The sequence below is a fragment of the Xenopus tropicalis genome, chromosome 2, assembly GCF_000004195.4.
Source record: "Xenopus tropicalis strain Nigerian chromosome 2, UCB_Xtro_10.0, whole genome shotgun sequence".
Lineage (NCBI taxonomy): Eukaryota > Metazoa > Chordata > Amphibia > Anura > Pipidae > Xenopus > Xenopus tropicalis.
In genome coordinates, this window is record NC_030678.2 from 157,054,343 (window position 1) to 157,067,675 (window position 13,333).

The 13,333-nt window shown below is 41.2% G+C and overlaps 1 protein-coding gene across 5 annotated transcripts in view; it reads right to left on the reverse strand.

The window, feature by feature from the left end:
* sgcg (sarcoglycan gamma) overlaps positions 1-13,333 on the reverse strand; it is a 110,448-nt gene that overhangs the window by 40,581 nt on the left and 56,534 nt on the right. For 3 of the 5 annotated variants that reach the window (XM_031896161.1, XM_012957334.3, NM_001079440.1), the window contains 1 exon segment: positions 339-536. In XM_031896161.1, coding sequence (XP_031752021.1) covers positions 339-536 — 198 coding nt within the window. 5 annotated transcript variants of the gene reach the window in all.

Below are 13,333 nucleotides of genomic sequence, written 5' to 3' on the forward strand. Positions count from 1 at the left end.
CTCAAAGGAGAACAAACCCTGTAAGGCTGATGCCCAACGGAGCGAGTTAGTTGCCCACGATAGATCTCTGCTACCGCAGACAACTAACTGCTCCAAAATGCCTTTCCACTGGCAACAACAGGATTCGCCGGTGGAAAGACCTACACATCGCTTCGGCTTTCTGAAGTTGCGTAAAATTTCCAAAAAAGCACTACAATGTAGCTGAAATCTAAATTCAAGCTTCAGTAACCCAATGAGGCACAGTAAGGTGAATTGAAGATTAACACAGAACTACTAAAAATAAAACAATCTGTTTAGCCACAATGCATATAACATGGTAGTTAGGGAAAATCACTTACTGGCGAGAACCACATTACTTTGAGAATCCAAATGGTCAGAGCAAAATTCACAACTAAGATGATGAGGAGAAGAAGGACAAATAGGTAGAGGCAACGTTTTCTCCATCCATAAATGCCAATATTGTAGACATACTGGTTCTCCGGCCTCTCGACGGTTGTTCCTTGTGATGGAGTTGTATATTGTTCTCGGACCATCTGCTGTAAGACATATAAACAAAGAGTCACACAAACCATCACTTAATCCATCCGTAGCGGCCACCTTTGCCTTCCTTCTCCACCTTATAGCATTGTTGACATTTAGCTGCTGCTCATATACATAGCCAACAAAGTTGACATTTATTCTGTTTCACTGTGGCCACTTAGTTATTTACCCTGCTCCCCCCAACATGTAAACACAACCCCACTCCTTTATGAGTGCAGAAACCAAGTATTAGCTAACAGTACCATTCAGAAAACAAATATAAAGTTTTTATAGCAAAGGAACATAGTTGTGAATATTTTTCATAGATATGCCCATATATTTGTTATAAAAACTAGGTTTACTCAATATATTTTTACAATAATAAAAGTTACTAGGGGCCCACAAAAATAAATAAAAAATTCTGCTTGTGAAAGTGTAGGTGAGGGAATGTTTTCAATCCATTTCTGCACTGACCTTACTGGCATGTCTGGAATTGAGTGCTCATTGCCCCTTTTTGCAGCAGTATTAATGGCATATCTGGGGTTAATATGCTGATTTATCCATTTTGCAGTAATTATACAGGCATGTCTGGTGTTAATATGCTCATTAGCCATTTAATTTAGTGATTATACTTGCACATCTGGGGTTTTTATGCCCATTATCCATTTTATTTAGTGATTATACTGGCATGTCTGGGGTTAAGATGCTTGTTATCCATTTTATGTTTGGTATTAATATTCAATTTCTTAATTTTATTTAGTGATTACACTGGCACATTTGGGGTTGATACATTTTATTTAGTGATTATATTGGCACATCTGGGGTTAATTTACTAGTTATGCATTTCTGTAGTAATTATACTGGCATTCTAGGGTGTGTAAAATGGGTGTGGTAAGTAGGGGTGTGGGCATGGTCAAACAATTTCGGTGTGCTATGCACAGTAGATCTTTTTATCCCTTGTTCTATTGTCAAATGTTGGATGGTATGATATAGTACTGCTTTCACAATAGTTTTAAAAAAAAACTTTGCAAAAGGATCGCACACTCCATGAATGCACTGATAATGAATAGTGTGATATTCCTATTTACCACCAGCAATATCTGCCCCAGGTCTTATATACAATCCCTGAAGATGTATTTGTTTAGTTGCATTCTGGTCACACAATGCATAATATGAGAGACGTATAGGGGCTGATTTACTAACCCACGAATCCGACCCGAATTGGAAAAGTTCCGACTTGAAAACGAACATTTTGCGACTTTTTCGTATGTTTTGCGATTTTTTCGGATTCTGTACGAATTTTTCGTTACCAATACGATTTTTGCGTAAAAACGCGAGTTTTTCGTATCCATTACGAAAGTTGCGTAAAAAGTTGCGCATTTTTCGTAGCGTTAAAACTTACGCGAAAAGTTGCGCATTTTTCGTAGCGTTAAAACTTAACGCTACGAAAAATGCGCAACTTTTCGCGTAAGTTTTAACGCTACGCAAAATGCGCAACTTTTTACGCAACTTTCGTAATGGATAGGAAAACTCGCGTTTTTACGCAAAAATCGTATTGGTAACGAAAAATTCGTAAAGAATCCGAAAAAATCGCAAAACATACGAAAAAATCGCAAAATACCGATCATTACGAAAAAAACGCAATCGGACTCCATTCGACCCGTTCGTGGGTAAGTAAATCAGCCCCATAGAGTCTGTGCCAACTGAAGTTGGCCTGCACATGCGCTAATAAGGCTGGGCAGTTGGGTTGGCTTTGGCCTTACTGTCCGGCCATCAATGTGCATATGGGTATAATGGTATTTTGGACACATTTTTTTTGCAATAAGATTTCCCAAACAAATAATCGAGTCCAACAGAGCCCCATCTTGGCATATGTATTAGACATTGGCAGACCCGGAAATGAAATGGGCTGTAGTTCCTACTCACTCTGCCATTATTGCTTCTATTATACTCAAACAAAATGTTGGCTTTTGGGTGGCTTTCTCTCCAATAAGTAAACTATTTCTAGTAAGGACACTCATTACTCCTTCGCATGCAGAGAAGAAGGAATTCTGAGAAGGTAACCCAGTTTCTCACCTAAAATTTCAATTTTCAAGGAATATCCTCACACTTAAGCTCACCCAATGGGTTTCAAGGCAGTAGGGTTAGCACTTGGCCAGTATTTTACAAACCTAGCCAGGCTGGGGCTGGTATTACAAATTTACTGCCAATGTAGCTGCCCTTAAGATAAACCCCTGGCCTGCCTCCAATTCACCCCAAACTTACATTTTTTCTTCCCGATCACTCTACATTCTTCCCTCTGGCCATGGCGCATCATAGCCTCACCCCCTTCCTGTCATAATCCCGCCCCTTCATGCCACTGCCCCGCCCCCACCGGCTCGTGAAAGATTATTAGAAAGATGGCAACCCTACAAGGCAGATCCTGATCAGACCAATTTTACCCTCATTGGGGCCCATGAGTAAAGTGCAGGGTTTATCCTACTAAGCATTTGTAGAGCCAGGGAAGCGAATCCACAATAAAAAAGCATTTGAGTGAATTTTATCTTTATACCATGCTCTTTGGCACCTTTTCTAGTTGTACAAAAACACAACATATACAACAAAAGCAATTTTAACTCACAATTAATAAGCCGTGTCCTCGTCCTATTTCTTAATCTGCACAAATGGCTTCTGTAATCAATGTAGATGAGCCTGACTAAAAAGCGGAAATGGCGGAAGAGCATGAAGCTTTGCTGCGAAGCTACGGAACAGTAATGTGGCTTAATTGCGCGTTCCACTAATGTTTAGGAACATGACCGTGTTTGAAAATTAAATTACTTTAAGGTGCGCCTCCTAAGAGTACTTAATATTATAGTTCTTGTTAAAAATAGAAATAAGTGGCGGAATGCAATTGTAAAAAAAATGTGGCTGGATTGCTCCGCAGAGAAATAATTGCATGCCTAAAACGTCCTCATTTACTGCTAGATTAAGTGTAATTTTTGCATGCAAATCTAGTCAGGCCTATAATCACTGTTCATTTTCTCAATGTACCATAAGCAATTATTCCAGTACTTAAGACAATTTAAGGTGTTTTTAGTAGTTGGCATGGAAATGGACTGTATGTGGCGATAATAACCGCGGTTATATTTATCCTTATCTACCACTGTACGCAGAAATTGCCCGGCACTGTCAGCCCTGCTCTGTCAGCCCTACTCAGAAGTATATCGGCAACACAGGAGCCATGGGTAACTGGGGTTGGTTTGGGAAGACGGAAGCCCACTAGGAAACTGCAAAATAGGTTTAACTCATGTTCCCCTGCTGCCCTTCCCTCTTGTAAATGATGGGACATGAGACGGAGATTCAAAGAGCTGTCAAATCTTCTTTCCACCCAGTCCCCTTGTATCTTTTTACTTAATGAAGAGTGAAATATATAAAGGGGGTGGTCACCATTAGCAGCTTCTTGAAACATAATCCAATATTTCATGGACCCTCAATATAAATAAAAGTTTAAGATCAACTATGTTTTTGGGAGTGCCAGATTTGGGTTGTGATTGGCTATTTGCAGGGTTGGACTAGGGGGTGCAGGGCCCCTGCCGGACGTGTCCCCCCGCAGCCCCTGCTGAGCCTCCCTTAGCCCCCGCAGAGCCCCCCTAACCCCCCCTGCAGGGTCCCCCACCCAACGTCCTCCCCTGAGCACACATACGTTTAATTCATCAGGGGAGGAATGGTCTGCCGGGTGAGTGCCAGCAAGGGTCCAGTCTGGGCCACCGGGGTCCACTAGGGCCCACTAGGGCCAAGGCCCACCGGGTTTTTTCCCGGTGTCCCAGTCCGACTCTGGCTATTTGATAGCCTCTATAAGGACTGGTAGCCTGCAGGAAGCTCTGCTTGGCAGTAAACATGTTTTTTATGTAACTAAAACTTGGTTTTAAAGGTCAAGTCAACCCAGAATATAATTTTTTGCTTAATAAAAGAAAGCAAAACTCATTTGCAATATACATTCATTACAAATTTGTAATGGTTTTTGAGTTATTTGTATATATAAGTGCTATTAGAAGCAGCATCAGTCTGTCCTTTTCTGTTCTCTGCCCTGAGAGCCCTGACTCTTGAAACAGTGTAACACAAGGCAGCAGACTGACAGACCTGTCTCGCTGGAGGAGACAGACATTTGCAACATTGTTTAAAAAGTAACAACCAGGAGTTCAGCAAATGCTGCTTTCAATAGCAATTACATTTACAACTAACTTTTAAAGCACTGAAAATGTTTAATACATTGATATTGGGAGCTTGCACTATCAATGCACAGAGGCCAATGAACAGATATAATTGTACACTTCATGTTTTATTATTTGCACCATCAGAGGTGATTGGTTTCCCTGGCAGAATGGTATTTTTCCTTTTGCAGACAAAATCATCTGTATCTAGTAAATGGAGTATTTCTCCAGCCAGCAATCATTAGTCCATATGAATATAAGAGGAATCCCTATCTGCCATTTCTTGTGGGAACGGCACAGGACATGCTGGGTAAAACTTCAGTCTGTCCTACATTAACTTCTTTTATTTCATGCCACCTTAGCATTGGACATTCACAGCCAGCTGCCTCAGTGTCTGCATTTAATACCAAATGCTACTTGATCTTAAATCAGACTTGTGTCAGTTGCCAAGGGGCTAAACACTCACCAAGCTTGTTGCTTTGAATTCACAATTTGGAAGGGAGCCTGCAGACCCACATTTAGCCTGTGCACATATAACCCACAATCAATTTCTATTCTCGCAGCTGCTGAATTTTTTATATATTTTCTTCCCCGTGCCCTGACCGCCCCAACCTCTCCCTCTTGCCTACCTTCCCTTGCTTTCCAATTTCACTCTAACTCTACGAGTTCTCCGTTTGTTCGGATAACTGCTCTGCCCGGTGGTACCCAGAAGGTTTTAAATATAAATGATATTTCATTTCAGTTTAATCATTTCAAAGAAGCAATTCTAATGACTGGTACATTAAGCCAGGAGCATCAACAGTGTTTTACAGTTATACATTAGTGGTGCACGGTGCTTGAGCAGGGAGTCCGCTAGCCGTCAGACATTTTCGACCCTCTGCTTTTTCTTCAGAAAATATTTTAACCATTGATAGTTTGCATCGTGAAGAGCTTTTACCTAACACTTTGTTATACTGTATTTCCACCTTTCTATTATAAAGTCAAACAGATAATCAGTCCAGCAGATGAAGGACCTATTGTGTTGCCCATTATCATTGACCAGTAACTTGCACTACTCCTCAGTACCACTGAACCTCTAGAGATGAGTAAATTGCTCTACTGTTTTGGTTCATTTGCTGGAGATCTCTGATTTGGGTAAAAAGTAACAAACCAATGCTGCCGTGGTGTTATTTGCCTATTGAGTAGGGCACATCTGTTTTCCCAGGGCAACTGACACTCAACAATTTTCACGGTTGGTTCTACTCTATGGGTAAATTCTTTTGGGTAAATGTCTGTGTTTTCGCTTCAAAATGCCAAATTCTGAAGTACAGATCATCAGAAGTGATAAGTGAATATTTTTGGCAGGCAGAGATTTGCAACACAAAAGACACAGAGACAACAATGTCGGCAAGGAAAATGTTGCCAAGATAAAAAAAGTCACTGCAAAAAAAGCCCATTGACTAGTGATGAGCGAATCTGTCACGTTTCGCTTTGCCATTAAACTCGTGAAATGGTGAAAAATCAGTGAAATGCAGTTGATGTGCAATTTTATTGTCGTCCGTGTCTTTTTTGCCGTGGCCGTGCCCGTGCCCATTTTGACGCAACTGCGACTTTTTTTGACATGCGACAAAATTTTCAGCAGCAAATTTTCACAGAAGTTTTGCGAAACAATTCGCCAATGGCGAAATGTGGAAATTCGCTACGAATCTATGCCTGGCGAAAAAATTCACTCATCACTACCATTGACTTTTATGCATTTGAAGTGAGAAAAAACACCCCTTCACTTTAATGCATTTGGCATAAGAAAAAAACACTGTCACGGTCGGCACCCTAAACCAGAACTGATACCAAGTTCCCTGGTCTCGGCTCGGCTTCACCAGTATTGTGACCGCCTTTGGCTTCGGGAGGAGCCCTCAGCTACTCAGATGCCACCTGGACTTAACGAGAGGAACAAGGTGAGGAGTTCTGGCAAGCAAAGGGGCACGACTGTAGTTAAAGTCAGTTAGGCCGAAGATCACGGTACAATAGGATTAGGCAAGTTCGTAGTCAGGCAGGCTGGGTCGAGGCAGGCAGAAATCAAGGATCGTCAGACAGGCAAGGGTCAAACCGAATAGTCAAACAGCAGGATGAGGCAAAAATCAACCTACAAGCCGGGGTCAGGAAACGGATAGCAGAATAGTCGGGAACAGGCCGGGTCAAAACCACAGGAAAGCACAAGCAGGATACAGGAACTAAACGCACAAAGCTCAGAAAAGGCACCAGGAATCAATCCTATCACGGGCAACGAAAAAGTATCAAATGTCCCTTTAAATATTCAAACTTTCGCGCCAAAGCGCACTGACATCATTACGACGGCGCGAAGGCGCCTATAAAAGGTGGAAGCGAGCGTGTGGTGCGCACTAGGAGGCTGCCGGCACGAGACGAGGACGGCAGGTGTCCCCGCCGCGCCGGTAAGTAATTTATTACAAACACCTATTGACTTTAATGCAGTTGGAGTAAGAAAAAAGTTACACATTAAAAATGTCGCACATGGGAAAAAAAGAAGCCTATTGCCGTTAATGCATTTCGCAAATTTTTTAGCAGTTCTGCAAATTTTTCAGCGAAGTGAATGGAACAGATTTGCTTATCCCTAATCATCATTCACGAGTCAATATTCAACCATAACCTACTGATAATAGTGGTCAATTCTTGTATTCTCCTTCTGCAAAAAGATAAAATATAAACCCACCTACATTCAGTTGGTATGTCCTTACATAAACAATTTTATGCAAAACATAGATACATTTACAGACTGAACAGTAGTTATCATTAGCTTCTGGGGACCACCCAATGGTATATCTCCCAATGATCCTGGTTTTTATAAGACAGTCTGGCATTACGAACCCAAAAAAGAAATGGGGCTTCATAAAATTGGACAAGGTTGGGCCAAATTAAGGGAGTGCATGATCAGAACTGGGCATGGTTTAACCTGTCCTTTATTTCATCTTTCAAATGTTGGGTGGTATGCAGTCATAAGAATGCTAATACTATAGAATGCTCCCTAATTCAAAGTATGACCCTCTTGGAGAATGGCAGTTAGGTTAATAACTGTGGGGTTATTAGTCTATATTCCTGTCTAGTCATTCACAATGATGGACCTCTTAATATTGGCTCTCAAAGATGTTCATTAAAGATCAGTTAACTGGTTAATTATTATGGGTCAACCTGTTAACCACCACTTCTGAAGGAGTTTAAAAAGTTAAGAAAAACAAAAGCAGGGGGAGCAATACACAAATGTAGAGTCATTCTTCTTCGGAGCTTTCACATATAGCATCCAACTAGCAGATAGCTACAATATATCAACTACAGCAAAAGCAATGAAACCAATATTTTGATTGGTCGCTATGTTTCTCCTCCAGTTTTGTGACTTTGCCCAGAAAGGGAAACAGATAGTGCGCAGTAGCCCAAAGCAACGATAAACAGAAATGATTCTGTGTAGCCAACGGTTTGCACCAGTCGGAGGAGAAATAAATGCATTCTTAGAAAGATAAGGAGCGACAACAATTATTTTCTCTAACATAATAAAGGCCCCTTTGCGCTCTGACACATTATTCTTTGACGGCTGTTTTATTGTTTATTGTCCACCATAAAACAGACCCGCTGTTTATAAAAATGCCTGTGCGTCTGTGAGAGTTCGTTAGTCACTGCCTATAATTAGAAGGAGCAGCTGTTTCCAAGCCTAATGGATTGAGGGCTTGTCATGTTTGTTCACTTGCTTCCACCCCTCAGAGGCTAAGGGCATCTGCCCCCTCTTGTGAGCAAACGCTCCTCAGTCGCAAAGTTCTTCTACCAAGTCTCTGGGTTTGAACGCTGTTTGAAAGCAAAACCATATATGAAATGGGATCTATTAAAGGGAAACATACCCCTCCCCTTTTAACCTAAGCTCATTCATTAAGGCTTATTTGAAACTACAATGGACTAATAATAGTAATGTGCATACAATGACTGCAATAATAGTGTCCGTATAATACACATTAGCACTGACCAAAACTGAAAAAGCAAGTTAAATACAGGTATGGGACCTGTTATCCAGAATGCTCGGGACCAGGGATCTTTCCGTAATTTGGATCTCATTAACTTAAGTCTGCTAACAATAATTTTAATATTGAATAAACCCCCCAATAAGGGGTAATTATATCTTAGTTGGGATCAAGTACAGGTACGGTTTTATTATTACAGAGAAAAGGGAATACTTTAAACATTAAATAAACCCAATAGGATTGTTCTGCCCCCAATAAGGGGTAATTATAGCTTAGTTGGGATCAAGTACAGGTACTGTTTTATTATTACAGAGAAAAGGGAATCATTTAACCATTAAATAAACCCAATAGGGCTGTTCTGCCCCCAATAAGGGGTAATTATATCTTAGTTGGGATCAAGTACAGGTACTGTTTTATTATTACAGAGAAAAGGGAATCATTTAACCATTAAATAAACCCAATAGGATTGTTCTGCCCCCAATAAGGGGTAATTATATCTTAGTTGGGATCAAGTACAGGTACTGTTTTATTATTACAGAGAAAAGGGAATCATTTAACCATTAAATAAACCCAATAGGATTGTTCTGCCCCCAATAAGGGGTAATTATATCTTAGTTGTTATCAAGTACAGGTACTGTTTTATTATTAGAGAGAAAAAGGAAATCATTTTTAAAAAGTAGAATGATATGCTTATAATGGAGTCTATAGGAGATGGTCTTTCTGTAATTCGGAGCTTTCGGGGTAACGGTTTTCCGGATAAGGGATCCCATACTTGTATTGTATATCCTTCTGTTTGTCACTCAAAGAGGAAAGGACTATACTTGACTGGTTCCACAGCTGCATAGTGACAGACGTACTACATACTGAGTGCTATATACGGTGTTACTCACAATTCTTAAAATGTACAAGCATTCTATGAAATGTGAACAGAGGTGACATTCTGGGTGTTAGATTACCCATCAACCTTTCTCATTACCCCTGCATGGTTAGCGGTGATTAGCTCAGCCATGTCAGGAATGAGTTGTTTAAGGCGGTGATTAACTAAAGCTTCTCAGATTCAAGCCCACTCCTAGTTTGTAGCATTACATGTAGAATGGTCGGGCTGAGGGTAATTTTTTTTGTTTGGGGAGGCTAAAGTTGGCCACACACTAAGAGCTGGAAATTATAAACTTGGATGGCATTTTCTTAAAGGGTTTATATTCATTCCTGTTGGCTTTTGATGGGCACATAGGGCAAGCTAATAGTGCCACATAAGGCTACAATATACTACAGTATCTATGCTTCTCGACCCACTATAGACATGCAGTATGTTCTCCTAGACCAGTGATCCCCAACCAGTGGCTCGGGGGCAACATGTTGCTCACCAACCCCTTGGATAAACCCATGAAGATCCACAAACTTTTTTGGTGCTTGTGTTGCTCTCCAAGTCTTTTTACATTTGACTGTGGCTCACGAGTAAGAAAGGTTAGGGACCCCTGTCCTACACAGACAGACAGACAGAGTGCTAGTGTATGCCGGCAGCCTGCTTTTATATGTGCCCCTGGCGAAGACCGCCTCCCTACCCCGCCCCCCCTGCGTGCCCGCGAGTGCGTATGCGCACACATTTAAAGCCCCATAGGGAGCAGTGGGGAGAAGTTCCCACTGCTCCGTATTGAAAAAAACTTTAAAAATTCCATTGTGGCGGGGCGGCATGCCACCCCTACATTTCTGCCGCCCCTACATTTCTGCCGCCCTAGGCCCGGGCCTTTGTGGCCTCTCCACAAATCCGGGCCTGGGGGTCGGAACACGTTGGGTTTTTTGATATATAAAATAAAGTTTGTAATTTTTATATCATTTGGATGTGTCCTACTCCTCTCTTATGTTTTGGATCTCACAGGGGACCTCTACAGCGAGCACCCACCATATTGAATTGATTTTGCAGGTGTGCAGCACTACATATTAGAATTTGTAAACATTATACAGTAGAGGCAGTTGGTACTGGAAACCCAAACGCATCATGCACAATGAAAGGCAGTGAGTACTGGCACCCAAATATATTGTACAGTAATAGATATTAGGCACCGCACACATTTTATACAGTAACCCCCATATGTAATAAAAGGCACTAAGTTTGCCCAGGAGCAGTAACCCATAGAAAACAATAAGAAGTTTGTTTTTAAAAAGGTGACCAGTAAATGCTGCCTGCTGATGGGTTGCTATGGGTTACTGCTCCTGGGCAAACTTAGTGCTTTTTATTACATAACCCCATAGGTGGGTACTGCCCCAAGCACAGTAAATATAATAATAATTAGTGGGTACTGGCACCCCGAGGCACACAGTGAGAGACGGTGGATACTGGCACCCTGAGCCCATATACTGACTGATCCCCCGTGTGCATGATCACAGCGCAGTTCTGTCAGATTATAACTAAGTGTAGTTTAACCACCCTGCTGCTCTAGGGCCACCAATAATAACTATATCATTTATAGATGTACAAAAATATTCAAAAAAATCCCCACTCACATTCTGTTTTGTTGCTCAGTGCTTTCCTATTATTTGCCTTCTATTTCCGTATCTTCTCTCCGGCTTTCCTCCTATTTTCCTTTTTCTCTCTTCTTCTTTTTATTCTTTCATGTTTCCCACTTCTGCCTGTATATGTGCCACCTTTCCTTAATCCATTCCCCTTAGGCCATGTTCTCTACATGTATGTGCTGTCCCTTTCTGTATATTCCAATTTCTCCTTTCATTTTTTTCTGATATTTTCTTTCTTTTTTTTTCCTGTCATTTTTTGTTGTTTCTGCCTTTCTGAGCTGCTGTGCAAAGGATGATTCTAGGAGGGGAGAGGTGTGCTGATGGCAGCCGGTAAGTTGACCCATTTGGGGACCTGACAGTTACTGCAGTATTTGGCTTATTTAAATCTTCAGAGACCACAGTTTACTATTCTCTTTCTTGTCTGTTACAGCTAAGGTGCTGCAGCTATTGCTGAAAAGTTCCAGCAGCCATGGTAGATGGTGCAAAGATTCCCTGGAAAGCAGAGGGACTTTAAATCCCAGAATCCACCATTTTAACATGGAACAAGGTAAGGGTACAGTTAAGTTATTATTCTAGCCCAAGGGGTTGGACAGGAGTCAGAGACAGACCATCTTGGTATTCTCCAAAATGCTCAGGACTTTGGGTTTTCTGGATAAGGGGTCTTTCCATGATTTTGATCTCGACACTTAGCTTAAAAATCATTTAAACATGAAATAAACCCAATAGGACTGTTTTGCCACCAATATGAATTCAGGCAGCTTAGTTACCATCAAGTACAAGGTACTGTTTTATTTTTACAGAGAAAAAGAATATCATTTTTAAAAATTAGAATTATTTGTTAATAATGGAGTCTATAGAAGATGGCCTTCCCGTTATTCGGAGCTTTATGGATAATGGGTTTTTAAATAATGGGTTTCCAGATAAGGGATGTACTACAGAAGTGCAGATAGTGTTTATGCATCTTTTTGAATAAACCAGACTGAATGAGTTTGGGGGATTAAAAGGGGGGATATTTCCATATTTTACTTTATGCTGAATGGCTAAACCCTTTCCTAATACTTCATTTCTACAGGTTAATAACCCGGTGCAAACCTGTGACTTGTATGACTAATTTCAAAGCAAGCAACAAATGAAGTTGGGCAGCATAGGAGAAACCCTCTGAGACTGCAGCTTGTAAAACACAGAGAGCCAAAGACAAATGCATGACCTTTGCAAAGACAAAAAGCAGCCTCTCCATTAAACAGTATGTTGGAAAGATTGATCTTTCACAGTCTTACCAATTACAACTGGAAAGTTCTAATGTCACTGCCAATATCACATGCTAACAGAGTTTCAAATAATCCAACTGATGCAGTATCAGCAGGCGAATAAACCAATTATTGTCCAAATTCATTAAGGCATTCCATTAAATTCACTGACTAATATATCATATGATTGTCTAAATGACAATAACAAGGCTTCAGAGATAGAGAGCTACAAAACGGTTACCCAAAACGCCATCAAGGAAACTGGACATGTAGAAAAGACATCTACGAGTACATGTGAATGGTCCTCATTAGCTCTGCTAGCAGCGCCAATACTTTCATCATGCAGGAACAGGTGGCTCAGTTAGTGACTGGGCATCTGTGCTAATAACCTTTGCCTCAGTATAAAGGTCTTTCTCTTAGTGATTTCCCTTGTGGTAAATTCTTTGTGAACAGATTGTGATTTTGTAGTTATTCTGTAGCTATGGATCTGTGGTGAAATGATTTCATCATGGAACCTCTTGGTGAGTATCCTTATATTATACTCAGGCCCGGATTTGTGGCGAGGCCACAAAGGCCTGGGCCTAGGGCGGCAGAAACTTAGGGGCGGCATGCCGCCCCGCCGCACAAAAATTCTGACATTTTGCTCCCATACGGAGCACTGGGACTTCTCCCCAGTGCTCCGTATGAAAGTTTAAATGTCCACGCATGCGCGCTTACGTCGGCGCGGCGGGAGGTGGTTTGTTCGCGCATGTGCAGGGGGAACAGGGGGCAGCCTAGGGGCGCCCGGATTTGAAATCCGGTGCTGATTATACTGAAGGGGGTACATTATTCTTTATATCGTAATATTACTCATTGCTTAAAAGAGAAT